At 57.6% G+C, this 26196-nt stretch overlaps 5 protein-coding genes across 8 annotated transcripts; 2 read left to right on the forward strand and 3 right to left on the reverse strand.

The window, feature by feature from the left end:
* Window positions 1–44: 44 nt before the first annotated feature.
* Window positions 45–4097, reverse strand: P3H4 (prolyl 3-hydroxylase family member 4 (inactive)). Its single transcript, XM_427657.8, has 8 exons — window positions 3601–4097; window positions 2228–2377; window positions 1778–1949; window positions 1585–1713; window positions 1354–1499; window positions 1188–1271; window positions 868–1009; window positions 45–780 (listed from the first exon to the last, which is right to left on the reverse strand). The coding sequence occupies exons 1-8, from the start codon at window positions 4069–4071 to the stop codon at window positions 770–772; spliced, it is 1305 nt and encodes a 434-aa protein (XP_427657.5). The 5' UTR covers window positions 4072–4097; the 3' UTR covers window positions 45–769.
* An 890-nt stretch (window positions 4098–4987) lies between these two features.
* Window positions 4988–10590, forward strand: FKBP10 (FK506 binding protein 10). 2 transcript variants are annotated; one of them, XM_003642830.6, is made up of 10 exons: window positions 4988–5205; window positions 6467–6612; window positions 7111–7300; window positions 7427–7572; window positions 7647–7836; window positions 8070–8215; window positions 8435–8624; window positions 8754–8896; window positions 9026–9189; window positions 9477–10590. In XM_003642830.6, exons 1-10 carry the CDS (start codon window positions 5012–5014, stop codon window positions 9660–9662), a joined length of 1695 nt encoding a protein of 564 aa, XP_003642878.2. In that variant the 5' UTR covers window positions 4988–5011; the 3' UTR covers window positions 9663–10590. The 2 variants fall into 2 exon arrangements, with proteins under 2 accessions (XP_003642878.2, XP_046760469.1); XM_046904513.1 differs by having other exon boundaries at window positions 5075–5563.
* Window positions 10591–10857: 267 nt separating this feature from the next.
* NT5C3B (5'-nucleotidase, cytosolic IIIB) lies at window positions 10858–15636 on the reverse strand. Of its 3 annotated transcripts, NM_001397402.1 has the most exons (10): window positions 15577–15636; window positions 15303–15457; window positions 15124–15222; window positions 14675–14744; window positions 14390–14436; window positions 13858–13943; window positions 13379–13468; window positions 12786–12948; window positions 11865–12065; window positions 10858–11637 (listed from the first exon to the last, which is right to left on the reverse strand). In NM_001397402.1, exons 2-10 carry the CDS (start codon window positions 15303–15305, stop codon window positions 11527–11529), a joined length of 870 nt encoding a protein of 289 aa, NP_001384331.1. In that variant the 5' UTR covers window positions 15306–15457; window positions 15577–15636; the 3' UTR covers window positions 10858–11526. The 3 variants fall into 3 exon arrangements, with proteins under 3 accessions (NP_001384331.1, NP_001006334.1, XP_046760308.1); NM_001006334.2 differs by having other exon boundaries at window positions 15303–15636; XM_046904352.1 differs by lacking the exon at window positions 15577–15636 and having other exon boundaries at window positions 15124–15356.
* A 433-nt stretch (window positions 15637–16069) lies between these two features.
* On the forward strand, window positions 16070–19833 carry KLHL10 (kelch like family member 10). The gene is made up of 5 exons (NM_001277298.2): window positions 16070–16352; window positions 16542–17031; window positions 17517–18134; window positions 18740–18889; window positions 19421–19833. Exons 1-5 carry the CDS (start codon window positions 16165–16167, stop codon window positions 19727–19729), a joined length of 1755 nt encoding a protein of 584 aa, NP_001264227.1. The 5' UTR covers window positions 16070–16164; the 3' UTR covers window positions 19730–19833.
* Window positions 19834–20003: 170 nt separating this feature from the next.
* Window positions 20004–25983, reverse strand: KLHL11 (kelch like family member 11). Its single transcript, XM_003642822.6, has 2 exons — window positions 25497–25983; window positions 20004–25421 (listed from the first exon to the last, which is right to left on the reverse strand). The coding sequence occupies exons 1-2, from the start codon at window positions 25967–25969 to the stop codon at window positions 23825–23827; spliced, it is 2070 nt and encodes a 689-aa protein (XP_003642870.2). The 5' UTR covers window positions 25970–25983; the 3' UTR covers window positions 20004–23824.
* Between the last annotated feature and the right edge of the window lie 213 nt (window positions 25984–26196).

The following is a 26196-nucleotide window of genomic DNA, read 5'->3' on the forward strand; positions in this document are numbered from 1 at the left end:
CAGCGCTTCTGCCCGTCCCGAGGAGCCCCGGGCAGAGGCAGCTGTGAAAAGACCGGTCCGGATTTTATTAAAAATTCAGCACCAGTATATTTAAAATACAAAACAAACAAACAAAAGCGACAAGACAGGAAGTATTAAATTAATGGAGCTTAAAACTACGGAGGGCTGGTGTGGAGAGAGTTGAAGGCACATGTGGGGCAGAGGCAGTGACAGGACGCACCGGCACAGGGATGCCGTGCACCGGGAGCACCGCTCAGCGCCGGGCCGTGGGCTTTGGGGTCGGAAGGCTCTGGGAGCTGCCGGTGGGGGTGGGCTGCTGCCAGCACCAGAGCAGGAACCCCGAGTGAGCTCTGAGGATGTGCAGAACCACCACCGTGCCCAGAACCCATATGGCAGCACAGGGGTTTGGTGTCGGCCCCCTGGAAGGTGGCTGCTGGGGAGGAGCGAAGGGGCACAGCAAACCCCAGTGCTGCTACGGGGCGCTGCTGCCACAGGGCTCCCAGGGACATCGGGGCTGGGGGGGCTCAGGGGGCACCAGACAGGTGATGGCACGGTGGTGTGGCTGCTCCTCTGATGGGAATTAGGGCAGCAGTGTCCCTGTAGAAGGGGCAGTCCTGCTGGGAGCACTGGATAGGATCAGCCCTTCCCACTGAACCCACATTCCCGTGCAGCACAGAGCAAGAGCCTGGAGCCTGGAGTCCCCAGGATGGCATCACTGGGCCACCACCATTCCACTCTGTCAGGGCCAGGGTCCCCTTCTCTTCGCACATCAGAGCGTCTCTGCAAACAGAGGGGATGGTGGCACCGGGATGCAGCAGCAGCCCCCCTCAACTTCACATCACAGCCCCCAGCCCCAGCATCAGGAACCTTCGTCGGCTTTGTCCCCCTTGGTGTTGGGTTCCTGCCACCACTCTGCGAAGAAGCCCTCCTCGTAGTCCCCTTCGCCCTCAAACTCGCCGTCTGAGGGCAGATCCCGCAGGTCCGGCTCCTCACCATCATCCACCTCCATCTGCAGCACAGGGAGGGAGGAGGAAGCAGTGCAGTGCCTGCGGTGGTTCTTCCTCCGGGGCTGCTCAGGGACAGACCCCCACACCACACCCACAAGGAGGGGTCCTGCCCTGGGGTACCCACAGCCCCCACCCGCACAGGACCCCCAAAAGCAGCCCCCAAAAGTAGTCGTCACCCACCTCATCATCAGCCTGCAGGTACTGCCTGGCGAACTCCAGCATCTTCTTCTGCGCAGCCGTCCGGTTGTAGTAGCGCACGGCTTCCTGGGCACAGGGTGGGGGGAGTGGGGCCACGTCAGCCCCCACATCAGCCGAGCCCCAGGGCAGGGGCGGGGGGGGTTCTCACCGGCCGGGGCTCGAAGTCCTCCTCCTGCAGGTGCCAGCGCTCACGGTGGAAGCGATAGTACACCAAGTTCTGCTGCATCACCGCGTCATCCGGGTCGAAGAGCATGTAGCTGGAGACGCTGCGCACCGCATCCCGCACGTCATTCACTGCAGGGAGCAGAGTGTGACACGGGGGGTGACATGGAGGGTGACAGCCTGCCCCGGGACACCCCAACTCCCAGCCCACACTCACACTTGTAGTAGGCGAACTGCAGGTAGTGGTACATGGTGGCCACGAACTTCTCCACAAAGTAGCCGCCCACGTTGGGGGTGAGCTCGCTCTCGCAGCCCACCTTGCAGCGCAGCACGCTCACAAAGTGGTCTGGGGACCAGATAAGGTCAGGCATTGCCCCACATCACCACCCCCCCACCCGCTGCCCACCCACCTGCGATGGCCGGGTAGAAGTCCTTGAACTCCTGCAGCTCATAGGCGCCCTCGCAGCCAGCCAGGCAGTCCTCATACGCCTTGTAGTACTCAGCCAGAGCCTGCTCCATGTCAGCCGCGCTGCTCCGGAAATCCCCGTTGTTGTACAGCTTCACCGAGCGCACAAAGATTGGCTGCAGGGACCAAGAGGGCTCTGCTCACCTCCCCGCTGGGTTCCAGGCCCCGTGCCCAGCCCCATAGCAGATGGTTCGGCCCCCAGAGCTGCCCTGTGCTTGCTGGACACAGCTCCATCCCTGGCACTGGCCCCAGAGATGCTTTCTGGGGCAGGAAGGTGTGGGAACTCTGCTGGGAGGGCCTTTGGGATTTGGGATGGGCTCCGCTGGGCACACACCGACCCTGTGGGTTGCTCCTCTTCCTTCTCTTCTCCCGCCCCAGCTTATCTCCTCCTCACCTCATAGGGCTGAGCCTCCAGGTCCACGAGGTATTCGTCCACATCCACCATCGTCCTGTAGTAGTTCAGGTACTTCAGGGTCATCTCGTGCTTGGGGTTCTTCTGCAGGAAGGTGTGAGCAGCGGACACCGCCTTCTCGATCTTATTGGACTGCGAAGAGAGGGGGGCGGTGCGTGGGGCTGCAGGGGCGACGCTGGGATGTGTCCCAGGGCAGGAGGTTCTCCTCGGGAGGGGACGGCCCCAACACCCATCACTCAATGGCAACGAAGGGTGGGTACGTCCCGCTGATGGAATGGTGTGCGCTGAGGCACACAAAGCTCTCCCCACGCCCACGGTGGCAGCGCGGACAGTGCAGCCCCTCTGGCAGTGACCCACGTGGCATGGGTTTGTCAGGATCTCCTCCAGCCCCACTGCCAGCTCGGCAGCTGCCCCCACTCTGCTACTGCTGCTTCTATGAACTCTCAGGTTGCAACTTCCGAGAAGCAAAGCTGGAGGGGTTGGATGAACCATCCCTTAAATGGATTTTAGCCAGAGCAACCGAGAGGAAAATGCATTAAGTATCCAGGTCAGGCCATTCCTCGTCGCTGCGGGGTGAGTGGGGCCGCAGCACTGAGGAGCAAAGCAGCACTGGTGCTGCACCCACCCGCCCATGCCACGCTCCACCAGCTCGGACAGCCCCGTGCTCCCCTCCTCAGGCAATGTTCCACCCACCCAGGGGGCCTTGGGGGCAGCGGTGTTGAAGCAGAGGCAGAATGTAGGCACAGCAGAGCTGGAGAAATTCCATCTGTCCCTGGAAAACTTCTCCATGTGGACCGGGGGCACCCACAGAGCTGTGCTGGGGGATGTCTGTGCCCACAGAGGGATGGGGGACATGGGGAGACTCGGGGAATCGCCAGCAGAGGTTGTGGGAGGGGGGAGACCGGTGCAACACAGGGCTGGGGAGGGCAGCCACAGCGGTCCCATCCCGGGCACGCTCCTCACATCCTGCTGGTGCTGACGTGCAGCGGTGCCGGGGCAGGATGGAGGAGATGGGGGGGAAGAGGGTGCAAGATGGGGGGAGCAGGAGGGGAGAGCACATAGCAGAGAGATGTGGGAGGGATGGGAGCAGGATTTGGAGGTGCAGAGTGGAGATGCAGAATGGAGGTGTGGGATGGGGGGATGTGGTACGGGGGTAGAAAAGGGGAGGTACAGGGCGGGAGGCACGGGGTGAGGGGAGTGAATGGGAGGAGTGTAGGGCAGAGGGTGCCGGACAGGGGTACAGAAGATGTGGGGGTGTACGGGGGGGGACGCCCACACCCCCAGGCCAGGGCAGCCCCCCATTCCCCACCCCCCGCCACTCCCGACGTTGCGCGGCATTTGCGCGCCCGCCTCACCTTGAAGAGCGCGTAGTGCAGGTACTGGTAGGGCAGGCGGCGCTGGAAATCGCGCAGCGTCTGCGCGGGGGGGTAGCGCAGCTGGAAGACGGGCAGGCCGCGCTTACAGGCACGCAAACAGCCCGCGCGGCGCAGCAGCCGCCCGAAGAGCTGCAGCTCCCGCTCCCACTCCCACTCCGCGCGGTCCCCTTCCGCGGGGGGCTCCTCCGCGGATCCCCCTTCGGCGCAGCGGCGGTGGCAGTGCGCCTCGCTGTCGCGCAGCAGGCGGTGCAGCCGCAGACTGGCCTCCAGCGCCCGCGCGCTCTCCGCCCACTGCGCGCCCGCGTACTGCGCCAGCGCTCGCGCATAAGCGCGCTGCAGCGGCTCCAGCGCGGCCGCGGGGAATCCGCGCACGCTGTATTGCTCGTACTGCGCCGCGCACGGCCCCGCCGCCAACAGCAGAAGCAGCAGCGCCAGCGCCGCGCAGCCCATCCCCGCCGCCGCCGCGCACTGCCCGCGCAGCGCCGCGCAGCGCTCCGCGCAGGAGGCGAACGGGGGGGGGAGGAAGGGGCGGTGCGCTTCGGGAGCGCAGGGTCTTAGTGCGGCTCTGCGCGTTGCGCGCAGGGCGGAGTTGGCACCGAGTGATGCTGACTGCCCCCGGGGTGCGCGCGGAGTTGGGGCGCCGGGGGGCCCTTCGAGGGCACTGCGCTGCGCGCTCGGCGCTGCGCTGCTCCTTCCCCCCACCCCGCCCGGCAGTGCTCAGCGCTGGTTTCGCCGCTGGCCGTGGTCAGCCGGAGGCGGATCCCTGCGCTGTGCCAGAGCCCAGAGCGCAGAGCGCAGAGCGCAGAGCGCAGAGCTGCGGCTGAACTCGCAGAGCTCGGCGCGGCCGCGCTGGCCGCGGCCCAACCCATGTCCGTGCGGGCGGAATGGGCAGAGGGCTCTCCCCGCAGCCCCGAATGGTTTTGGGGGGGGGGGGGACACGTGTAGGGGAGCGTTGGGCGCTGCTCCGATCCGCGACAGTCTGTTACAGGGTCGGTTACGGGGGTTTTGATCACTGCCGTTCAGTAACAGCGGCAGACCGAGGAGCGGTCGGAGTTATCCGTACGGGCGTTAATTACCCGTATTTACTCTTCCCAAAAGGCAGAGCCTGAGCAGCGGAGCGGGAGCGCAGACAGCGCTAGGACCCGGCGCTGCACAAAGCCGCCCCCTTTGCACAAAGGACTGCCCGCAAAGAAGAAAAAGGGTATTTTGAGGTTCCATCGCGGAGTTCCGCTGTGCCGCTGCTCTCCGCCCGCCCCATCGCAGGGAATCACCGCCCCGGGGCTGGGGCGGGGGCCGAGGGGGGGCCGGGCCCGTTCCACGTGTACAGAAGCGCGGCGGGGCCGGGCCGGGGGGGCTCAGCACGCGCCTCCCCCCTCCGCCGCTCCGAGCCATGGCCGCGGGCAGCGCCGCGCTCCTGCTGAGCCTCCTGGGGGCACTGGGGCTGAGCGACCCCGGCCCGTTGGAGGACGTGGTGATAGAGCGCTACTACATCCCCAAGGTCTGCCTGCGGGAGGCCCAGATGGGGGACTTCATCCGCTACCACTACAATGGGACCTTTAAAGATGGCAAAAAGTTTGACTCCAGGTACAGCCCTCGGCCCGCTCCCGCTGCACGCGGCTCCGCGGGGTCCCCCCCCGCATGGACACCTCGGTCCCCCACGCACGGCTCCGACGGGGGGCGCTGCCCCCCCCCCCTCCGCCCCCCATCCTCGTGCTGCTCTGTGTGCGGCCCCGCAGCGATCCGGGGGGAAGCGATCCGGGGGTGGAGCAGTGGGCAGGGGGGGCCGCTGAGCCGCGCTGCGCTCGGGACGTGTCCGTGCGTGCGCTGCGGGAGGAATGCGGGCAGCGGCGCTGAGACGTGGCAGCAACAGCCGTTCCGAGGCGGTCCTCGGCCGTGCGCTGCGCCCCGGGGGTCTGTGGGGCAGTGCCCCATTGGCACCGATGTGAGCGGGGGTAGAGGCAGCGGTGGGGGCGGCGGTGGGGGCCCGGCAAAGCACGGGAACAAAAACTTCCCGGCGGGCGTTCTCCAGCCCCTGAAAAGCAAAGGGATCCCTCTCGGGTCCGGTGATACTTTTCTCACAAAAAACGGATGGGAGAGAAAGTGAAGGGACCACGCGCTGCCCCTGCTGCTGCTGTGAGCCCCAGAGCGATGGGAGCTGCTAAAATATTGCTGCTGAAATAACTCTTTGTCCCGAGGATGCTTCCAGGAGAAGCATTCACTTCACATTACAGGGAATGAAGGATTTCCATTTACCCAAAATGGCCCCCTGTTGCTTCTTAGAGCCTGTAGTTTCAAGGTTTAAAAGTAAAGACAAATGTGCAGTCTACAAATGAGGCCTGGGCTGCCTTCTTTCCTCCTCCCTGCAAATGTGTCCGTTTGGAATTGCCGGGAGGCGGCAGGAGGCCCTGCGTGCCGCACCGCTGTGCCAGATGTGGGGAGCATTTGGAAGCAGCCCCCGGCCCTCCGCCCCTCTGTGCCCACACCCCGGGGTGTCTCCCCCCAGGCAGTGCAGCTTCAGCCCCGTACTGAGCGCTGCAGGGCTGAGCTGGGGGCTGTGCCTGCAGCAGGACCCCCAGTCCTGGCGAAACCTCGAAGCAGGGCTGGGGGTCGCCTCATGACTTGTGAGCTACGGCCCTGCAATAGAGCAGAACAGGGGAGAGGTGCTGCCCCATGGCAATGCAGCCCCCAGGAGGCCTTGCTGTGCTTTTCTGTTGAACAAAGTATGCCTGCAAGGCTGGAAGCTCTGTGTAGATGCTCAGGGGGAGAGATGGGTGCTGCTCAAGAACCGGGGGTACCCTGCAGCCCCCCTGTGCCACGCGGTGCTGACAGCTCTGTCTTCTTACAGCTATGATCGAGGGGCCACGGTGGCCGGCGTGGTGGGCGTGGGGCGGCTGATCACCGGCATGGACCGTGGGCTGCAGGGCATGTGTGTTAATGAGCGGCGGCACCTCATCGTGCCCCCCCACCTGGGCTACGGCAGCATCGGCGTGGGTAAGGGCTGCAAGGCCGGGGGTCCTCAGCGCACACAGTGGTGGGTATGGGCGATGGGCACCCATGTGGGGAGAGCTGGGGATGGATGGATCTGCACTGGGACACTGAACAGCAGACGCAGGTGGTGTCTGCACAGGGCTTTGCAGGGAGGGAGAGTCTCTGCCCACCACACCGTGTCATTTTCCATGGTGGGCGCTCCCATTGCTGGCACAGACCTGGTTCCTCTGCAAAGAAAACCCTATGGAGTGTTTGGGACACCCCAAATCCCAGCAGTCACCTCCACAGACGCCACATGCAGGGCTTGACCTCAGACCTGCACAGGTCAGGTCCCCATCCACCGTCCCAGGCAGAAGCTGCAGGAGGGGCTGTAGTGGACAGGGACCCTCACTGCCCCTTTCAGCAGTGCCGTATGTGCTGCAGAGCTTTGTGTTATTAGCACCGGTCGCCCCTCACCCTGCTCTCATCTAATGTGCTCTGTCCTCACTGCTGCCACTGTAGCGGGGCTGATTCCCCCCGATGCCACCTTGTACTTCGACGTGGTGATGCTGGACATCTGGAACAAGGACGACAAACTGCAGATCACCACCCTGGCCAAACCCGAGCACTGCAACCGCACGGTGGAGAACTCAGACTTCGTGCGGTATCACTACAATGGCACTCTGCTGGATGGAACCCCCTTCGACTCCAGGTATGGGGACACCGCTCACCACAGCAGACGATGGGGAGGTGGGGGCCAGGGGGTGGCTTTGGGAGCCCACTGTTGGGCTGGGGGAGCTGGCACAGCCCCAAAGCTGTTCTCATTCCTTCACATCAGCTACAGCAAAGACAGCACCTACGATACGTATGTGGGCACTGGCTGGCTGATCAAGGGCATGGACCAGGGGCTGCTGGGCATGTGCGCCGGGGAGAAGAGGAGCATCATCATCCCACCATTCCTGGCCTACGGGGAAAAGGGCTATGGTGAGCTGGGCATCACCCACTGCCCCTGCCTGAGAAGAGGGACCCCCGTGTGGGCTGACCCATCCCCTCCACAGGGACCGTGATCCCACCCCAGGCCTCGCTGGTGTTCACTGTGCTGCTGGTGGACTTCCACAACCCCAAGGACGGCGTCTCCCTGGAGCACCTGGAGGTGCCGGCGTCCTGCAGGCGCAGGGCTGTGACCGGGGACTTTGTGCGCTACCATTACAACGGCACGCTGATGGACGGGACGCTCTTTGACTCCAGGTGCGGGGGGGGGGAGGGGATGCTCACACTCACCCCACAGCCAGCAGTGGGTTGTAAGGAGAGGTTGGGGTGTCTAGGGGGAAATTGGGAGCAGAGGGCAGTAAGGAGTATGAAGTGGGCCAAAAAGGACTTTACCTGCCTGCTGCATCCCTGGAGGAGGTTTGGTGCGGTGGGGGATGAGTGCATGGAACAGTTCTGCTGTCTGATAGCGCCCTGTGCTTCGCTTGCTGCAGCTACTCCCGTAACCAAACCTACAACACCTACATTGGGAAGGGCTACATCATCCCCGGCATGGACCAGGGCCTGCAGGGCGTCTGCATCGGCGAGCGCAGGAGGGTGGTGGTCCCGCCACACCTGGCCTATGGCGAGAACGGAGTGGGTAAGGGGCTGCAGATTGGCACTGCTGGGGGCAGCGCGGGGTGGGGGAGGCATTGGTTGGGAGCTCTGATGGGGAGCATTGCAGGCAGGGCAGGGAGGAGGGGGGTGGGCTGGGGCGGAAAGGAACAGGGCTGCAGGGTGCTGTGAGCCGTGGCAGCAGCAAGAAGGGCTGTACCAGCTTTGTGTGCTTCCTGCTCAGCTCTTCCTGCTCCTCTTCCAGGGAACAAAATTCCTGGCTCCGCTGTTCTCATCTTCGATGTCCACATCATCGACTTCCACAACCCAGACGACCCGGTGGAGATTGAGACCGTGCACCGTCCCGAGGGCTGCAACGTCACCACCCGTGACAGAGACTTCATCCGCTACCACTACAACTGCTCGCTGCTGGATGGCACACGGCTCTTCTCCTCGTGCGTGGGCTGGCAGCACTGGGATGGAGGGCGCGGGGTCCGGGGGCACTGCGGGGTGGAGATGTGGGCTGCAGCCTGATGGGTCTGTGGAATTTTCTCAGCCATGCGGTTCTCTGTGTGCCCCCACAGCCACGACTACGAGAAGCCCCAGGAGGTGACCCTGGGGGCCAACAAGGTGATCGAGGGCCTCAACAGCGGCCTCCTGGGCATGTGTGTGGGGGAGAGGCGGGTGCTCATCGTCCCCCCGCACCTGGGCCACGGCGAGAGCGGAGGTAGGGATGGCACAGCGGTGCCTGCAGGGCTTTCTGGAACCCTGCGGGGCTCCTGCACCTCGCTGGGGAAGCTCTCACTGCTGCGCAGAGCCTTTCTGAGCTCCCCAGCAGCCCTCGCTTGCTTTTCAGCCCGGGGAGTGCCCGGCAGTGCTGTGCTCCGCTTCGAGGTGGAGCTGATCTCCCTGGAGGAGGGGGTTCCGGAAGGATACCTCTTCATTTGGCACGGGGACCCTCCCGAGAACCTCTTTGAGCAGATGGACCTCAACAAGGATGGGCAGATCCCTGCTGATGAGGTGCTCACAGTGCGGGCTTATGGGTCGGGGGGGACAGGGAGGGCACAGGAACCCACCCAGGGAGCAGCACCCGAAGGACACTGCTGGCCCCGGGCACTGGGGAAGGGCTGGGGCTGGGCAGGAGAAATGCTCTGACACAGAAATCACAGCTGGGAACAACGGGGCTGCGATGGGGACATCATGGGTGGCTCTGCCCAGCTCTGTCCTCACTGTGCGCACAGTGCAATGCTGTGTCCCATCTCATCCCATCCCATCTCATCCCATCCCATCCTCTGTCCCCGTTGCAGTTCTCCACCTTCATCAAGACCCAGGTGGCGGAGGGGAAGGGACGCCTCATGCCCAGCTCCGACCCCGAGAAAGTCATCGCCGACATGTTTGGGAACCAGGACCGCAACCAGGACGGGCGCATCACAGCCGAGGAGCTGAAGCTGAAGTCGGATGAGGACCGAGAGAAGGTCCACGAGGAGCTGTGAGACGCAGCACGGCTGTGCCCACGGCTGGGACTGCCCCTTGCCGGCCTGGGAGCCGTTTTCTGATTGATTTTTTCCCCCTTTTATTTAACTGCGTTTTTTTTTTCTGTCGTTCCTCGCGGGCAGAACTCCGCAGCGCGCAGTTAATGCTGCAGGCAGGAAGGTGGGGAGCAGCCCGGCTCGGGGTGCCCGCAGTGGGTCGGGTCAGCGCATCCCCCCCCACCTCTGTACTGCGCCCATTGATCTCAGCAAACCCAGCAGGGCCCGCCCCCCCCCGGGCCCTTCCTGCCCTCCCACCTCTCCGCGTCCCGAGCTCAGCCCCAAACCCGACTCCGACCTCTCTGCTCCTTCATCCTCAGCCAGCGACTGCACAGCCTGCCGAGTCCCACGCAGGGACAGGGGAGCTCCTCCCACCTCCTTTGCAGTATTACTGTAGTTTAGGGATTTTTTGTTTGTTCTGGGTTAGTTTTAAATACGCGCATGTAGAGTTCTTTAAAGGAGAAATAGAGCAGCCATCCCTGCTGCTGCCCGCTGCAGTTCCCAGGAGCAGAGGTTGGAGGTGGCTGAGGGGCCCAGGACGGCACTGCTGCCCCCTCCACTGCTGCACAGCCGGGAGCAGAGCTGGCTGACCGCCTCGGGAGCAGCAGGCTGGCCCTCCTCATCCTCCTCACAGCAACAGCTGCCAGGGGGTGCGAGAAATCAGCCCTGGTTGGTTCCGACGCTGAAATGCAGCCCATTAAATTAACTTGGTGCTCTCAGGTTTGTGCCCAGCACATCCCCACCACCTTCCCAGCAGCTCTGACAGCTTTTGCACAGTGTGACCTTGCAAAGAGAAAAAACGCATGAGCAGAACTGTGCAAAGGGCCAGGGCAAGCCCCTCAAACAACCACTTCTAAGTGGCACCAAATAAATAATTTCAAGTGGTTTCCAAGACGTTTCCCTTTGTGTTGGTTACTTTGCAATGGAACATTCATTCCTGTTTGTCCCAGCGGCACGAGGAGAACTCGCCTGGGTCTGTGGAGCAGAGGTCCATTTCAGACAACGGCATCTGCTGCGTTGGGCAGGAGGAAAAGGAACAGAGCTCAGCTCCTGGGACCCCAGCAGAGGGGTGGGGGATGGATGGGGCACAGTGGGGACAGGGATGGGAGGACACTTTGCTGGGCACTGCGCTCTGGGTGCAATGCACACACACTGCAGCTTTAGTCAATGATTTTATTTCAATGAAGCAGAGGAGATCTGCACTGTCCAGAAGTGACGTTTAGCAGCGCATGGCGTGGAGGGCGCTGAGTGAGCTGCAGGGTGAGGGCTGAGGCCAGAGCCCATGGAGACCCCGCAGAGCCGCCCCAGGGCACACCATCCCCAGCACCCACCTCCCGGGGCCGTGGGACCACCCGGCCCTGCTCGCTCCCACAGCCGGGCTCAGCCTGCACACCTTGGGGCCACAGAAAACAGGATAATAGCAGCAGTGCTTGTCTCCTCAGACAGGAATGCAGTAAAACCAAACAGCTTCAACTGAAACCAGGTCTGCCCTCAAGCCACAGCAAACAGCCCCTGCTTCTGTGCTTGGCTGCTGGAGAGAAGCACAGAACGCCTCTCCCCAGAACATGAATGTTTGCTGTGGCCCCGGTGTTGCTGGAGGCCGAATGGGATGGAAGGTGCAGGGCGGGCTCCTTGCTTCCTCCAGATCAGCTCCGAAGTGACCAGAAGAGCTGTGAGGTTTGGGACACAACACAACAGCCAGGGCAGGGGGACCACCCCGGCACGGGGATGGATTCAGGCAGGTACCAGGACACCCGTCCAGCTTTGCTGAGGGCGCTCATCCCCCAGCCGTGGCTGATGGGCCGGGGTTGGGGCGCTGCTGCCCGGCTCATGTCTCCATGAGGATGTACCGCAGAATCCCATTGACCACATCCAACGTCTCATCGCTCTCCAGCACGATGTCATAGGCATCCAGGTACCTCCCCCGCTGCTCCTCCACCTGCAGCGAGGAGAGGAGCGCAGAGAACTGTGAACAGCTGAGAGTGAAGGCGCCATACCCACAACCCTGCATCTCTTGGTGCTATAGAAAATAGGGGACAAAACCAGCTGACCGTGCCCAAACTGCACCAGCAGCTCCAACGGCCCTCATGCAAACCCAGAGCCCCACAGTGGGCACTCAGCCCCGGGAAGGGCTGGAAGGCAGCAGGACGGCTGCTCCCCACACACCTTGTCGTTGAGGAAGCCAATCTTGAGGATGTTCTCCACGCTGGGAACACCGTCTGCCATCGTCAGGTCGCCCATGGAGTCCCCCAGAAGGATGATGCTCGTCCGTGTGCTCAGCTGCTGGAAGTACGCGGTGCCCTGCAGCACGCTGTTATTCTTGTTGTAGGTGTGGATGAGAGGGCTTTTGAAGCACTTGAGGACTCCCTGTGCAAATGGGACAGGTGAACGGATCCTAAAGCAATCCCTACACTGCGCTGCAGCCTCAGCACCCCTTCAGAAGGGAGGAAAGGTGGGAGGCAACAGGATGACAGCTCTCATCACTGCAGCACTCTCTGGGAGCCCCAGAATGCATGCAGACAGTCCCCAAAGGTCCCCTTTTGCAGGACAAGCCCAGATGGTAGGGTGAGAACAGCACCAAAGGAGCTGGGAGATCTCTGACCAAGCTCTGTGCTGCCCTGGAGCTGTTCAAGGGCCATGGAAAGCCAAAGTCCAAGGAGCCCCAGGGCTCAGCATGGCTCTTGCAGAAGGCAGGAGTCACACCCTGAGGACTGCCTGCCCCAGCACACCCCTGTGGGAACAGAGGGCTTGATTGTGCACAGCGTGCCATTTGCTAACGAGAACTGGGACTTTTTAGGCTTCCATTAACTCCACCCCCACCACACGTCTGCGCTGGGTGTGGACCAGCACCAACCCAGGGCACACCTGACAGACAGAGCCCACTTCTGGCTTCCAAACGTCAGTCTGAAGGGTGAGGCGCCCACAGGACGGTGAGCAGATGCTCGGCTGCTGCTGCACCCTCCATGCAGGATCCTCTCAGGGCCAACACTGTGCACTCCCCAAATCCCAGTACTGATGTACTGTAATGGTACTGCAGCCCTCGGCACCAACACAACCACCCTCCCCCTGCGGGCTCTGCACACTCACACTGTCATCGAAGTCCATGTAGTTGGACACCACGTTGACGTTGGGGTAGAAGACGTTGGCCTGACGGATAATCTCCTCGAGGACGTCACCAACGCCAGCAGAGAAGATGAACATGGGGACGCTGTACTTATGCAGCTGATCAAACAATTCATTGAATCCATCCCTAGGACAGAAGCGCCCACGGCAGTGTCACGTTCCCCTCTCCCAGCTCTGGGCAGTATGGGCTCTGAGTGCTCTCAAGCAGTCGCTCAAAGCACAGCTCCTGGCTGCAGCTTTCATAGCAGCTTTTGGTGCCACATTTCAGTGCCTGAACCCCTCATCCTGCCAACCACAGAGGCTCAGAGTTGCTCGGGGACCTTCCCCTCACCAGCAGGGCAAACAGCTCCAGAGCAGGAGCAGCTCTCTGCTGGTTAAACCCAAACCCCAAGAAGGGAGATTTGTATCTGCTGTACCATGGAGGCTGAGCACAGATCAGAGAAGCAAGCAGCTAAGCAGAGCTAGCAGACACCAGCTCAGCATCCTCCTGACTGCCTTCAGGCCCTGGAGACGTGGGCAGCAATGGGGTGATGGCAGAGGAAGGGCCTTGGGCGTACCTCAGCATCACATCTGACTCCCTGACAATCTGGGCAATGTCTCCCTTCTGGATCTTCTGCTGCGACAGCAGCTCGTGGGCCCGGGTCCACCTAGGGAAAGGCAGCGGGTTAACATCACACTCCAGGCCGTCAGGAAAATAACAGCCAAACAATTCCTGGTAGCCGCCAAGCCTACAGGAGGCTGAAGCCTTCACGCTGCCATCCCCGGGGGCAAAAGTTGCCAGGAGGAGGTCGGGGTGCCCCCGTGATCGGTGGCTTTCGCTTTTTGTTTGCAGTGACTCAGAACGACTCCTCAGCTGTGCCCACCAGCCGTGGTCCGGAGCACCATACTGAGTGTCTGTGCCACGCATGCGAGAAATGGGAGCAGCCCACGTTAAAAGGGACCCTACAAAGGGATCTCCGCGCTTGGGCCCGGCCCGGGGGCTGTTTCCTCCCATTCCCCCTCATGCTCACCAGGGCACAGCACGGACAGCACTCACCACTCCACCATCAGGGGACGTTTCTCTTCCAGGGTGCGGTTGGGATCGATTTCGATGGGGTAGTAATGGTGCAGCAGATCTTTTAACTGGAACGTTGTAAGTAAGAATTCAGATTAACATTGAGCCTACAGAGACTGCAAACAGCAGAATCAGCATTTCTAAATTCCCACAAAGCATCACAGTCCATAACCAAAACACGATCAGAACCACTTCGCTGAGCAACTGTGCTCTGAGCCAACCCAGGCATCTCTGAGGGCACCTCTGATAGCCCGGCTGAGCCTCATCTCAGCAAAAATGCTCCCAGCAGATGGGCAACAAACCTCCTTCCTGCTCTTATCAGAGCACAAAAGCCTGCAGCTATGCATGCAAATTAGTTTCCTCTTTTTAACTTTCCCATTGGCTGAAATGCAGCCCGGGACCTCGCTCTGCTCTCTGCCCTGACAGCACTGCACAGCTTTTGCTCTCTGGTGTGCACTGCACAGCCCACGGTGATGGCTGACAGCGATGGAGAGCTTCAAAAAGCAACACCCACCTTCTTCTTGCCATCCTCACTAATAACATGGCTGTTGTCGAGGATATCTGCAAAGACAACAAAATGCCAATGTTACAGCCCATACAGAAAGGCTGGGAGCTTCAGGGTGCTGGCATGAGACGGACAAGGAGCAGCTGAGAGTCTCGGTGGCAAAGCTGGAGCAGAGACACCAGGAACTGGCTCCTGCCATGGGCTTTGGGCTGCTGGGGGGAAAGGGCTTTGGCAGAGAACAGACACAGAAAGCAGAAGGAAGGGCCACGAAGCAATAGCAGGGCTTGAACTCACTGTGCGACGTGGGGCAGCGCCGGCCATTGCAGCCAAACCTGCTCAGCGTCATGTCGAAGTCAGAGATGACCTGAAGGGTAAAAGACAGACTGCGGTGACCCAACGCCCTGCCGGGTGCAAACACTGCATGGGTGCATCCCACAGGCTGCAGAGCTGCAGTGAGCGCTGGGGCAGCTGGCAGGCAGGCAGACAGGCAGGCATCCAATGGGGCACAACACACCCAGCTGGGCCGGGCACCTTCCCACCTCCACTCCCATCCCAGCAGCCTTATCAGCACCACAGAGCCCATCCCTCCCGGCTTACTGCTGTGCACAGAGGGCAATGTTTGGGGACTGGCTAATGTTTATAGCTTGCATAAGAGGGAAGCAGGAGGTCAGGCCACGAAAACTGCCTGGTCCTCGGCTCGTCCTCCTGCAGCAGAGCTGCAGCAGAGCGCACGCGGGCCGTACCTGCAGTTTGCTGCAGCCCTGCTCCTTGATGGCGCGGATTACCCCCATGACGCGCTCCGGCTGCTGGATGCGGACCGTGCTTTTCTGCAGCTCGGGCACCTGCGGGCACAGCGCTGTGTGGGACCTCCGCAGCTCCGCCGCGCTCATCTCCCCCTCCCGCAGCGCAGCGCCCCGCTCACCATCTCGCCGTGCCGTGCCGTGCCGTGCCGTGCCGTGCCGTGCCGCCGAGGGGCGGAGCAGTGCAGTGCTGCCCGTGGCTGTTCGGTCCCCGCCCGGCGCAGCCTCTCCGCGTTCCGGGGAGGGCCTCGCGGTTTCGTTTCCTTCGCCGCCCGCTCTGGAGGCGGAAAGCAAAAGAGAAAGATTAACGACAACAAATAAAGCACACCGACGTGGCGGGAGCCGCTCGCAGCCGCAGCACCGCCGCGGCACTGCTGGACGAAACAAAGCACCGACCGGCAGCGGGGCAGATCCCGACCGGCCCCGCCGCGCTGCGCTGCGCTCACGGGCACCGCCGCGTGGAGACACGAACGGCCCGAGGGCTCCGACGGGCGCCGAAGCGCTCCGAAGGGCGCCGAAAGGCTCCGGAAAGCTCCGAAGGGCTCCGAAAGGCTCCCAGCCCGCGCTGCTCGCTCACCGCACCGCCTCCCCGCTGCGTGGCGGTGATGTTCCCCATCCGACGCTCCGGGCCGCGTCGGAGCTGCGCGAGCGCCGTACCCGGCATGAACGGCACCCGCGATTGGCGGCCGTCCGCGGGGCCCCGGCCGAGGCGCAGCGGTTGTCCCGGCGCTGAGCATTACGGAAAGCTCCCCGAAGCAAAGGATGCTTCAGGAAAAGCCCACGGTGGTTTACTGCGGCGCTGGGCGCGTGCGGGGCGGAGGAATCGACACGCGCCCATGAAGAGCCGGGAGCACGCCCAGTGCCTCCAGTGTGACCTCACTGGGGGGCCGATTCCAGAGCCCCCACGGGGAAGTTCCGTACAAGATGTAGGAGGACGGAGCGAAAGCGGCCCCGCGCAGCTCCTCCCGCCGGCCGGGCTCCGACATGGACGGCAGCGCGGCGCACAGCGGCTGCTCCGCCTCCCTGATGGAGAGGAAGATGAGCGCGATGGCCTGCGAGGTGTTCAATGAGCTCCGCCTGGAGGGGAAGCTCTGCGATGTGATCATCGACGTGAACGGCTGTCAGTTCAACGCGCACAAGAACATCCTCTGCAGCTGCAGTCATTACTTCAGGTCGGTGCTTGGGATGGTCTGCAGTGGGAATGGGGACAGGTGACATTTCCCGGTCGCCCTGTGGTGCCTCCGGTGCTACAGCCCCAGCCTGGTGCAGGGAGGAAGGTTCCTGGCATAGCGGGGTGGGGGTTTAACACAGAAAAGCCATTTCTTCCCCCACCATTGCTTTGCCTTCTTTTGTTTGGTCAGGGCTTTGTTTACTAGTGGCTGGAATAACATGGAGAAGGTGGTGTACAAAATCCCCGGCATTTCCCCCGAGATGATGAAGCTCGTTATTGAGTATGCCTACACCAGGACGGTCTCCATCACCGCTGACAATGTTGAGAGTTTGCTGGGCACGGCGGATCAGTTCAACATCATGGGCATCATCCGGCTGTGCTGTGAGTTCCTGAAATCTCAGCTGTGCCTGGAGAACTGTATCGGCATCTGCCGGCTCACAAACTATTACCACTGCCCCGGCCTGCGGCAAACTGCCTACATGTTCATCCTCCACAACTTCGAGGAGCTGATCAAGGTGTCCACGGAGTTCCTAGACCTCTCCATCCACGAGCTGACGGACATCATTGAGAAGGACGAACTCAACGTGAAGCAGGAGGAAGTGGTATTCGACGCCATCCTGAAGTGGATCACCCACGATCCGTGGCACAGGAAGCAGCACATCCCCATCCTGCTCAGCAAGGTGGGTCCGGCGGCTCCAGGAGCTCCGCACAGCTCAGCCACTGCTCCGTCCTCAGCGCCGCCGCCTCGTGGCACTGCTCACACGCTGTTCTGCGCTGCTCAGGGCATGCGGTTTCAGTGCATTGTTTCTTCACATTTAGAGCTTATGTTTAATCATCCCCCGGTGTAAGGAAGAGCCCAGCATCACGTGGGGTGCGTTATCTCTGTGCACGCAAAGCTGCTGAGCGTTGGGCTCGCCAGCTGTTCTGAGCAGACTGCTTCAGGCTGAGTGCTGCGCTGCAGCCGGGCAGGTCTCCCTGCACCGGGCTACCCTTACACCTGCAGACCCTCTTCTGGGGAAGCGAAAGACGACACCTTTAATTCTCCACTTCTCTCATAAGCCTTACAGAATCCTCTAGCCCAGAATTGGAGCCATCCAGCGTCAGCCCTGTCCTCAAAAGGTGACAAAATACAAAGCAGCAACAATAACCTCCTTTGACGTTGCAGGTCCGGCTGGCACTGATGGAGGCAGACCACTTCATGAACAAAGTCAAAACACACGATTACGTGAAGGACAACAACGAGTGCAAACCCATCATCATCAACACGCTGACGGCCATGTATAACCTCAACACAAACAACCCGGTGCTCTCTGACCGCATCAATCCCCTCGCCCGGCCCCGCCTGCCCTACTCCATCCTGTTTGCTATCGGGGGCTGGAGCGGGGGCAGCCCCACCAACGCCATCGAGACGTACGACACCCGTGCAGACAAGTGGGTGAACGTTACGTGCCACGAGGAGAGCCCCCGTGCCTACCACGGAACTGCTTTTCTGAAAGGCTTCGTCTATGTTATCGGAGGGTTTGACAGCGTGGATTACTTCAACAGCGTCAAGCGGTTCGACCCCGTGAAGAAGACGTGGCACCAGGTCGCTCCCATGCACTCACGGCGCTGCTACGTCAGCGTCACTGTTCTCAATGACTTCATCTATGCCATGGGGGGCTTCGATGGCTACACGCGTCTCAACACAGCCGAGCGGTACGAGCCACAGACAAACCAGTGGACACTGATTGCTCCCATGCACGAGCAGAGGAGCGATGCTGGTGCAACCACGCTGCATGATAAGGTAAAAGGCCTGGGAGATCTGTGGCAGCAGTTAAGGCTGAAGCTCGGTATGCAGGGCAGGGAACAAACAGCGCTGCCTTGTCCTTTTGTAGGGTGTGTTGGGGCAGTTTCACAGAGCTCAGCCTCCCACTGAGCTACGTCCTGGATAAACACAGCTACCGCCCAGGGCTCATCATCTAGATAGGAAAGAGGAGCTGTGGAAGCCAGAAACACAAATGCTCCTTTCCATCAATCTGTTCGAATAGAGGAAGAAAGTTCACGTAAACCTTACTCACCAGATCCTGGAGCTACAGATAAGACGTGAAAATTACTGGCACAGCAGAATGCAGACAGGAGTGGTAGAACTCTTTCAGAACCCTTTGCCACCAACAGCCAGCTTGCTGCTGGACATGCTGAGTACCGTGCTGCTGTGCTTCATGCAGTTCAGGAAATGAAGGGTCAAAATCCTGCTGCCCTGAGTAACTCCCTTCACTCTGATCACTTTCAACCCAGGATGATAGGACTGTCCCCTTAAAGAACACCATTCCAGCCAGGCCACCTTACCCTCAGCACGTTCTCCCACCAATACAGCCACCCTGCTCAGCTTTTTTTTCCTCCTGTATACAGGTGTATATATGTGGTGGGTTCAATGGAAATGAATGCCTATCCACAGCTGAAGTATATGATGCTGGAACAGATCAGTGGACCTTTATATCCCCAATGAGAAGCAGAAGGAGTGGAGTAGGTGTGATTGCATATGGAAACCAAGTGTATGCGGTAAGGTGGAAGTGGTGCCTCAGCCGTAATGGCACCCAGCACTACTGGTACTGTGTTTGTTTAATGCAATGAAGTTCTGTTAATCTGCATTTCCTAGACTAATTTTCACACTGGCCATCTGCTTCTAAGTGAGATTTAAAAAGGAGAGTTGAAGGCAGGAATGGCTGAAATCCCCTCGTAGAATACTGTCACCATCACACTTACGAAAAATAAGTACACAACGCATAAAGAGTTACAGCAAAGAAATGATTCTGCTGCTGATTTTAGCAGCACAGCACTGCTTGGTCCTGCTTATCCAGATACTACATTTAAGTTCAGTGTAAACATAGAATCTGACAAAACTACTTTTGGGTGCTCCAGAACAAATGAGGGAGCAGTCTGCAATAAGAAAGCATTGCATTTTGAGACCACGTGCTCTCAGCAGCACTCAGACTAATGCCACGTTAAAATCTTACACGTGCACAACATGATTCAGCTGCCTCAGCAAGAGAGGAAAGGCCTCTTTCAACACTGTACCTTTGACATTCACAGGTAGGAGGATTTGATGGAGTCAACCGGCTCCGCACTGTGGAAGCCTACAACCCAGCCGCCAACACGTGGCGCGTCGTCCCCACCATGTTCAACCCTCGCAGTAACTTTGGCATCGAAGTGGTGGACGATCTCTTGTTTGTGGTTGGTGGCTTTAATGGATATGCCACCACGTTCAACGTTGAGTGCTACGACGAAAAAGCTGACGAGTGGTTCGATGCTCAGGACATGAGCGTCTACCGCAGCGCTCTGAGCTGCTGTGTGGTGCCAGGGCTGTGCAACGTTGGGGATTACGCTGCCAAAAGAGATTAGTGTGGAGCCCTCGCAGCAAGGGGGGATCAGAGGCACTTCTTCACCGAGTCCCCAGCCTGCACAAACAGCTCCAGTTAGCTAATAAAGTCTTCTAAGCAGCAAAAGAATGCATTCGCTTAATCTAAAAGAAAACAGAATTGATTCTCACTAGAAGAACAATTAGTAACGAAAACCTTCATTCCATGGCACAAAAAATCCCCAAATGTGATTTAGAGGAATTGGCTACACCTTGTTTAACAGCTCAAAACCAATAACGGGACGATGCACAGCAGAATGCTAGAGAAATAAATGGTTTATTTCGTTAGTTCACTTACAACAAGCTCCGGTACAGTGTGTCTTACGTGAAGAACGTTACAGCGGGAGTGTTTCCAACAGCCTACACAGATACTACTTTACCTTACTGGAAGATAAGTACAGGAGTGCTGCTTGCCCAAGCATTCTCTTGAAGTCTACATTAACACTGAGGAGAGTACAGCTGCCGTGATCCACAGTGACATGGACCTATGAGGAGTATCTTACTATTAATGGTCTGCAAACATCTAATTAGCCCCACACTTTTCATTCATATTAGTAACAGGATTAGATCCTCAGAAGCACCTGTTTTATCAGACTTCCACTTACAACTGTCAAATCAGAGATACCATTTAGATTCTAAAACAATTTGGGCATAGCTGAAAATAGATCCAAGCCATCCAACTGTTTAAGCCCAAGGAGTGTTACAACGTAGGATTACAATGTTGTGTTAAAAATAACCTAAAAAGTTGCTACTCTTTGTGACCCAATTTGTTAATAGTGATCAGCCTAGGATAATTTTTTATAAAGCATGCTGGAAAATTGGCATGTTTTCTCTATTTCTGGAGTAACACCCTACTATGTGTGAGGAAACGTTATTAAAAATATATACAAAACTAGCATAGTAACAGAATATTCAAGTCCTTATAAAACAGGATGTGCATATATGGCACCTACCTAGACGTGACTGCAGGGACCACGCAGCGCTAGGCAGCACGTGTCCTACTTCACTGATACCTCGAGCAGACGGACAGGATGTGAAACATGCATTTTGTGGCACGTGTTCAGTACAGCTATACAGGTATGATTGTCTTAGGGAGGAAAAATACCATCTGATGTTCCTTTGCAAGGACAGAAATCAGCCTTGTAGTGCTTAACACACACTAGGATCTTACTGACATTTGACTACCCACTACACACACAAAAGGATTCCCAAGCTGTTGCTTATAGGATTTTTTTAAAGTGAATACTCAGCAAGCTACAGCAGTCAGGGGCCAGAATGCATTTGTTACACAATTCACAGGTTAGTTAGCTAAATTACAGCCAGATTCAATTCTTCTCAACACCTACAGGTGAGGCAACAGATAGTGAGACTTGTCAGTTTAAAACTGTGTAATGCAGTAGGTCCACTTAAAGTCAAGGCTATAAAAATCCAACCACTTAAAAACTCCACAGCATTGGCCTTGCATAAGTTGGAGCAAACCAGCGCTGTCCGCAGTGCCATCACTCCCCATGCAAACAGAACACAGAAATGTAGTGCATCACATACAGAACCATGGCTGGCATTCACAGGTTAAACTGCCCAGATATTTAGCTGTTCTGATGTCTTTGAGTGGAATGTCTTTAGGAAAGGAGATAGCCTGCATGCCAGACTGAAGTCCTGGTGAGTACAGGTATCAGTTTTGCTTAGAAAAAGACTGCAAGAAGTTTGTTCTCACATCTAACTTAGCTGCATGTTGCATCACACTGTTTAGTTGATATTCCAACCGAATCACAATTTCAGTATTTTCCCCCATAAATTGTCCCATATTTGTTGACAGAGTGCCTAAGGGCTTCGATGGAGCTGTGGTGGTCTGACAAGGACACATCCTTTACTCATCATCTCCCTGCAGTGAAGTCAGCAGGGAGAGAATACATAAACTGTTCTCATTGCTTCTGTGCAAAGTATCTTCAGCTCCAATTTAAGTTCAATCATAATTCCAGCATTAAAGCTGGGAGGCATTTGCACACAGTCTACTCACAAACCCTCCTGCAGGGGCAGTAATTCTTAACCTATTCCAGCCAAACCTGCACGAGCTCACGGGCCAAACTCCATGGATAAACCCCTTCCTTAAGGGCCTGCATGAGCTGATTTGGTAATGGTCATTACTGAACATCAGCCTTAAACCTGACTAAGTTTAACTTATTATTTATATTAACTTAGTTTAATTTCCTCTCTTGCATTAAACCAGCACTGTACAATTTAATCTGCCATTGCACAGCAATCTAACAGGCAAATCAAATACAGGAGGGCTACTACTGAGAAGTAATTTGAAACAAACTGTTAGATTTTCAAGATAATTTTTACAAGGCTGGGTTATTCTCCCATTACAAAAGGAGCAGTTATTGATGTCAAAGTGGCAGGTAAACTAAGTGGACCATTAAGGATATCACACACCACAGAAACCTTTACACGTTATGCGATTGAAAGACTTACCCTTACCCAGTGTTTCAGATATGATCTAGGTTGCCTGCTGAATTGGAAAATGAGAAGTATCAGTTCAGAAAGCTAAACAATAAAAAACAAACAAAAAGAAACACAACAAAACAAAAAACAAAAGCTGTTTAGAAGACCTTTTTCAAAGAAGTTGCCCATGTCAAAAGCACCAGAGAATTATCCCAGGAACCAAAGACAGCACACAGCTCCTTCACCAATGTTTGTCAACTCAAACTTCGCAACGCCCTGCTGACCCCTCCCTTTCCCTTCCCTAATATCCTGAGTTGGGTCACATGTGAAAACCTGGAATAGTCAAAGGGAAGGATGAAGAAGAAAAGGAGGTAGGAAGGATGCACTGAACCAACAGCAATGACAGCTGTCCTGGGGCTCTTCAGATCAGGGAGGAGTGCTCAGCAGGACACATAACTGAGAGGCAGTGATACTCCAAAGGAGTGATTTGACCTTCTGTTTCTTGAGGGTACAGCACTTACATAAACCAGAGCCAAGCAGGGCGCTGAGTGATGTAAAACCACCCCATGGCAGTTTTAATCAACTGAAACATTAGTCTCTAAAAATATTTAGAGACTGTTCAGTCTCCAGATGCAAAGTCTGTATCTCATCAGTAACTGAGAGCTAACAGTGCCCCTTTGAGAACACCAAGCACTGATTTGTTAGGAGCACTGCAGCACAGCCACTGTGAGTCCCGTGGGAAAATACACTGAAGGCCAAAGGTACTGATTGTCAAAGACAGGCTGGAAACAGGCGTGTGGGGGTTCTTCCAAACACTCCTTCACTACAATTAAATGCGTACAGCATTTGAGAAAGGACTGACAGGTAGCTCAAGTTTCAATCTATTCCTGTGGGATAATGTCATTCTTACTAATCCACACAGACAGAAGGGACCAGCTGACTTTGGTGCGTGACTGCTCTGCTGGTTGTCTCTCTTTTGAAGCTCTCAAAAAAACTCAAAGCCTCTCCAGATATACCTGAAAAAGGTCACTGCCTCAAGTTCTCTCTTCTATCAAGTGTCTGATGTTCTACTCATCAACCATTCTCAAATGAACTCCGCAGCCTCTCTACAACATACAGATACAAAATATTTAAGACATAGAAACATCCTGAAGTAACTCTATAAAGAGAGATTGTGCTTTCATTTCCATGTGATGTTATAACTATTGCACTCGCCTCCAACTTGAGAAAGCCAAGTACACCAACATTAATTACACGTGAAGTTTAGTCACTGAGAAGGAGAATCAAAGGAATGTCAACATATTAAGTGCAAATAAAGCAGGTGCTTTCAGCACACACAAATGTAGCCACTAAATTATTAGAGAGAGATCTTTGATTTTCAAAATAGAACTGTAAGAGACTAACTCTACAGAAATCTTTGAAAACAAAGATCTGTGTCACGGTCTGGTACAGGAAAGCAGTTTTTTCCTGGGCACTGTTAAGTAGTATTGTTGGATTCAAACAGTTTCTCGATTCCCATTCATCCTCAATTTCTGAACTTTGTAATTTTCAGTACATGAAAGATGCCACTTCCACGTATCAAACCTGCTCAACATCCTGATGTCCTATAGAGACATAAAATGCCCAGCAAAATGAAATCAGCACTCAATCTGTGAGCGTGGCATCCTTCGTAAGCTTAGAGAGTGTCGGTGTATTTCCTGCATCTGCCTCTCCTGCATTTGTCTTATTCTGTCCTTCTGCCACATCAGGTTTTGTGGCATAGGATATCTCTGCGTGCCCTGCAAGCACCTGAAGGGAATTCTCACATGGCAGGCTGTCGCCCTACAGCGAGGCTGAGGCATGGGAGGCAAAAGCATCCAGCGCTTTCTCTCAGCACAGTAGCGATAGGCTTCCTTCCTGTATTGCTTGTCAATATCATCACTGTTCTTCCACCCCCCAATGATGAAAACATCGTCTTTATAATAACAAATAGCTGCCCCTTCAATGCTAAGGACCTCTGGGGGTAAACTTTCAAGTATCTCATCTGAGGCCCTGCCAGAGATCTTTACCTTGGCTTCCTCGTTATCTATAGGGTAACTCTTGGGGCAGCAGGATGCTGTATGGTAAAAGTTTGTGTTTGCAACTGACATCTGAAAAGAGCAGTAATTATCAATGAGTGGCAGAGACTCTACATCCTGCCACTGCCTTGTTTCAGTATCATATCTGATAATAACTGCCCTCAACCCATCTTCACTATCACTGTCAACTGGGGTACGAGCAGCAACATAAACAAACCGGTCTTCTACAGAAACAGCTTTGACGTCACGAAGGATCTTTGGTGCTGACTCCAGGCTATGCCATTTGTCTTGCTCGGGATTATAAACAGCTACATCTTTAAAGCCAGGACTGAAATTGCCATGTCCACCAATAATGTACAAGTTTCCTTTAACTTCGGTAAGGCCAAATGAGTGTTTTCTGGTTATTAAATTGGAGACTTGCTCCCAGATATTTCTGTTTGGATTATACCTTTCTACCGTCTTGGCAAATCCCGGTTCCATGGAGCCAGCCACATAAACATAAGACTCTGTCACAGCAACAGCATGCCCATCGAGATGGTTATGTATGTGCGGCAAGTTTACCCACCTATCTTCATCGATGAAATACCCCACGCACTCACTTAAGTAATCGCCTCCCTCCGACACGCCACCGATCACCATAATGACGTCCATGTTTTGTCCGAAACGCGGCAGCAATGCAGCAGGACAGGTGGAATGCTGCAGGTTACCGGACTGCAAGTTCTCAGACCTCAAGGCGTGGCTCTCCACGGCGTCCGACACCAGCCTGACGCAGGCCTCGTTGCTGGAGACCAGCCTCTCGGATTTGACGTGGCGTGTGAGGTACGTGGGCTTCATCTGGGACAGCCTCAGCAGCTTGAAAAGCTCTTCAAAGTACCTCTCTCTTTCCTCGGGATTCCTCTGAACCCACTTCAGGACGGTCTCAAAGAGGATTTCTTCGGAGTCCACCGTGATCTCCGAGTCGGACAGCCAGTCCCTGATGAGGTGGAAGGGCAGCGTGTAGAACTCCTCGTCCTGGATGACCCTGTGGAAGTTCCTGCGGATCATGTCCTGCGCCCGCAGCGCCAGCTGGCTCAGCGAGTACATGTGGGCCAGGCTATGCACCGCCACGCAGTTGGAGAGGTTCAGCTTCTTCTTGAGGAACTCTCCGCAGAACTCCTTCAGCCGGGTCAGCAGGAACCTGCGGAACAAACGGCACCAACGGCCGTGAGGCGATGCCCGCCCGGCCCGGCCCGCGCGGCGCCGCCCCGCTCACCTGTCGGCCATCTCCAGCACCTCGTGCACGTTGCCGGGGCTGACGCGGATGGCGCCGGTGTACATGAAGCCGATGACGGCCTCCACCGTGTCGGGGTCGGGGCCGCCCTCCGAGCTCCACTTCTGCAGCTCCACGCGGCCCGAACGCGACTCGGCGAAGCCGCCCGAGAGCAGCGGCGTGAAGTACTCCGTGGCGGCCGCCAGCACGGAGCGGTGCGCGCGGTACTCGCGGGCCGCCCCGGGCCGCCCCCCGCCGAACGCCAAAGTGATGTCGCAGTAGAGGCCGTGGCGGCGCTGCTCGTTCTGCCGCCAGGCCAAGTCGGAGCAGTGCGCCGGGCACCCGAATTCCTCCGCTTCCGCCTCCCCGTCCGCCCCGCCGCCCCGCGGGCCGCCGCCCTCCTCCTCCGCCGCCGGCGGGCCGGGCCCGGGCTGCGGCTGAGGAGAAGCCGCGGCCGCCGCCATCTTGTCCGACATGGCGGGCTGCCGCTGCGCGCCTGCGCGGCTCCGTGCGGCGCTGCGCTGCCCCCTGGCGGGCGGTGGTGGCGGCCGGGGGCGCTCGGGCTGTGCCGGCGCGCGTGGGGAGCGCGGAACGCGGCCGATGTGACTCCCACAGAGCGGCCTCCGGGGCCGGGACCAGACCCGGGGCGCTGCCCGCGCCTCGCGACAGTTGGCAGCGCTCCTCTCCGCCCCTCACGGCCGCG

The sequence above is a fragment of the Gallus gallus genome, chromosome 27 (assembly GCF_016699485.2).
Source record: "Gallus gallus isolate bGalGal1 chromosome 27, bGalGal1.mat.broiler.GRCg7b, whole genome shotgun sequence".
Lineage (NCBI taxonomy): Eukaryota > Metazoa > Chordata > Aves > Galliformes > Phasianidae > Gallus > Gallus gallus.

Bases quoted from the DNA above. Each gene is read 5' to 3' on its own strand.
- P3H4 (XM_427657.8), bottom strand. From the start codon at position 4,071: ATGGGCTGCGCGGCGCTGGCGCTGCTGCTTCTGCTGTTGGCGGCGGGG. The intron at 2,378-3,600 runs GTGAGGCGGGCG...CTCTCTTCGCAG, and splicing joins TGCACTACGCGCTCTTCAAG to TCCAATAAGATCGAGAAGGC. The intron at 1,500-1,584 runs GTGAGTGTGGGC...TGCTCCCTGCAG, and splicing joins GCAGTTCGCCTACTACAAGT to TGAATGACGTGCGGGATGCG.
- FKBP10 (XM_003642830.6), top strand. From the start codon at position 5,012: ATGGCCGCGGGCAGCGCCGCGCTCCTGCTGAGCCTCCTGGGGGCACTG. The intron at 6,613-7,110 runs GTAAGGGCTGCA...CTGCCACTGTAG, and splicing joins CTACGGCAGCATCGGCGTGG to CGGGGCTGATTCCCCCCGAT. The intron at 7,837-8,069 runs GTGCGGGGGGGG...CGCTTGCTGCAG, and splicing joins GGGACGCTCTTTGACTCCAG to CTACTCCCGTAACCAAACCT.
- NT5C3B (XM_046904352.1), bottom strand. From the start codon at position 15,270: ATGAGCGCGGCGGAGCTGCGGAGGTCCCACACAGCGCTGTGCCCGCAG. The intron at 14,745-15,123 runs GTACGGCCCGCG...TTTACCCTTCAG, and splicing joins AGGGCTGCAGCAAACTGCAG to GTCATCTCTGACTTCGACAT. The intron at 11,638-11,864 runs GTGTGTGGGGAG...TCCTCGCTGCAG, and splicing joins TTGGCTTCCTCAACGACAAG to GTGGAGGAGCAGCGGGGGAG.
- KLHL10 (NM_001277298.2), top strand. From the start codon at position 16,165: ATGGACGGCAGCGCGGCGCACAGCGGCTGCTCCGCCTCCCTGATGGAG. The intron at 16,353-16,541 runs GTCGGTGCTTGG...TTGTTTGGTCAG, and splicing joins AGCTGCAGTCATTACTTCAG to GGCTTTGTTTACTAGTGGCT. The intron at 17,032-17,516 runs GTGGGTCCGGCG...TTGACGTTGCAG, and splicing joins TCCCCATCCTGCTCAGCAAG to GTCCGGCTGGCACTGATGGA.
- KLHL11 (XM_003642822.6), bottom strand. From the start codon at position 25,969: ATGTCGGACAAGATGGCGGCGGCCGCGGCTTCTCCTCAGCCGCAGCCC. The intron at 25,422-25,496 runs GTGAGCGGGGCG...TTTGTTCCGCAG, and splicing joins GTGCTGGAGATGGCCGACAG to GTTCCTGCTGACCCGGCTGA.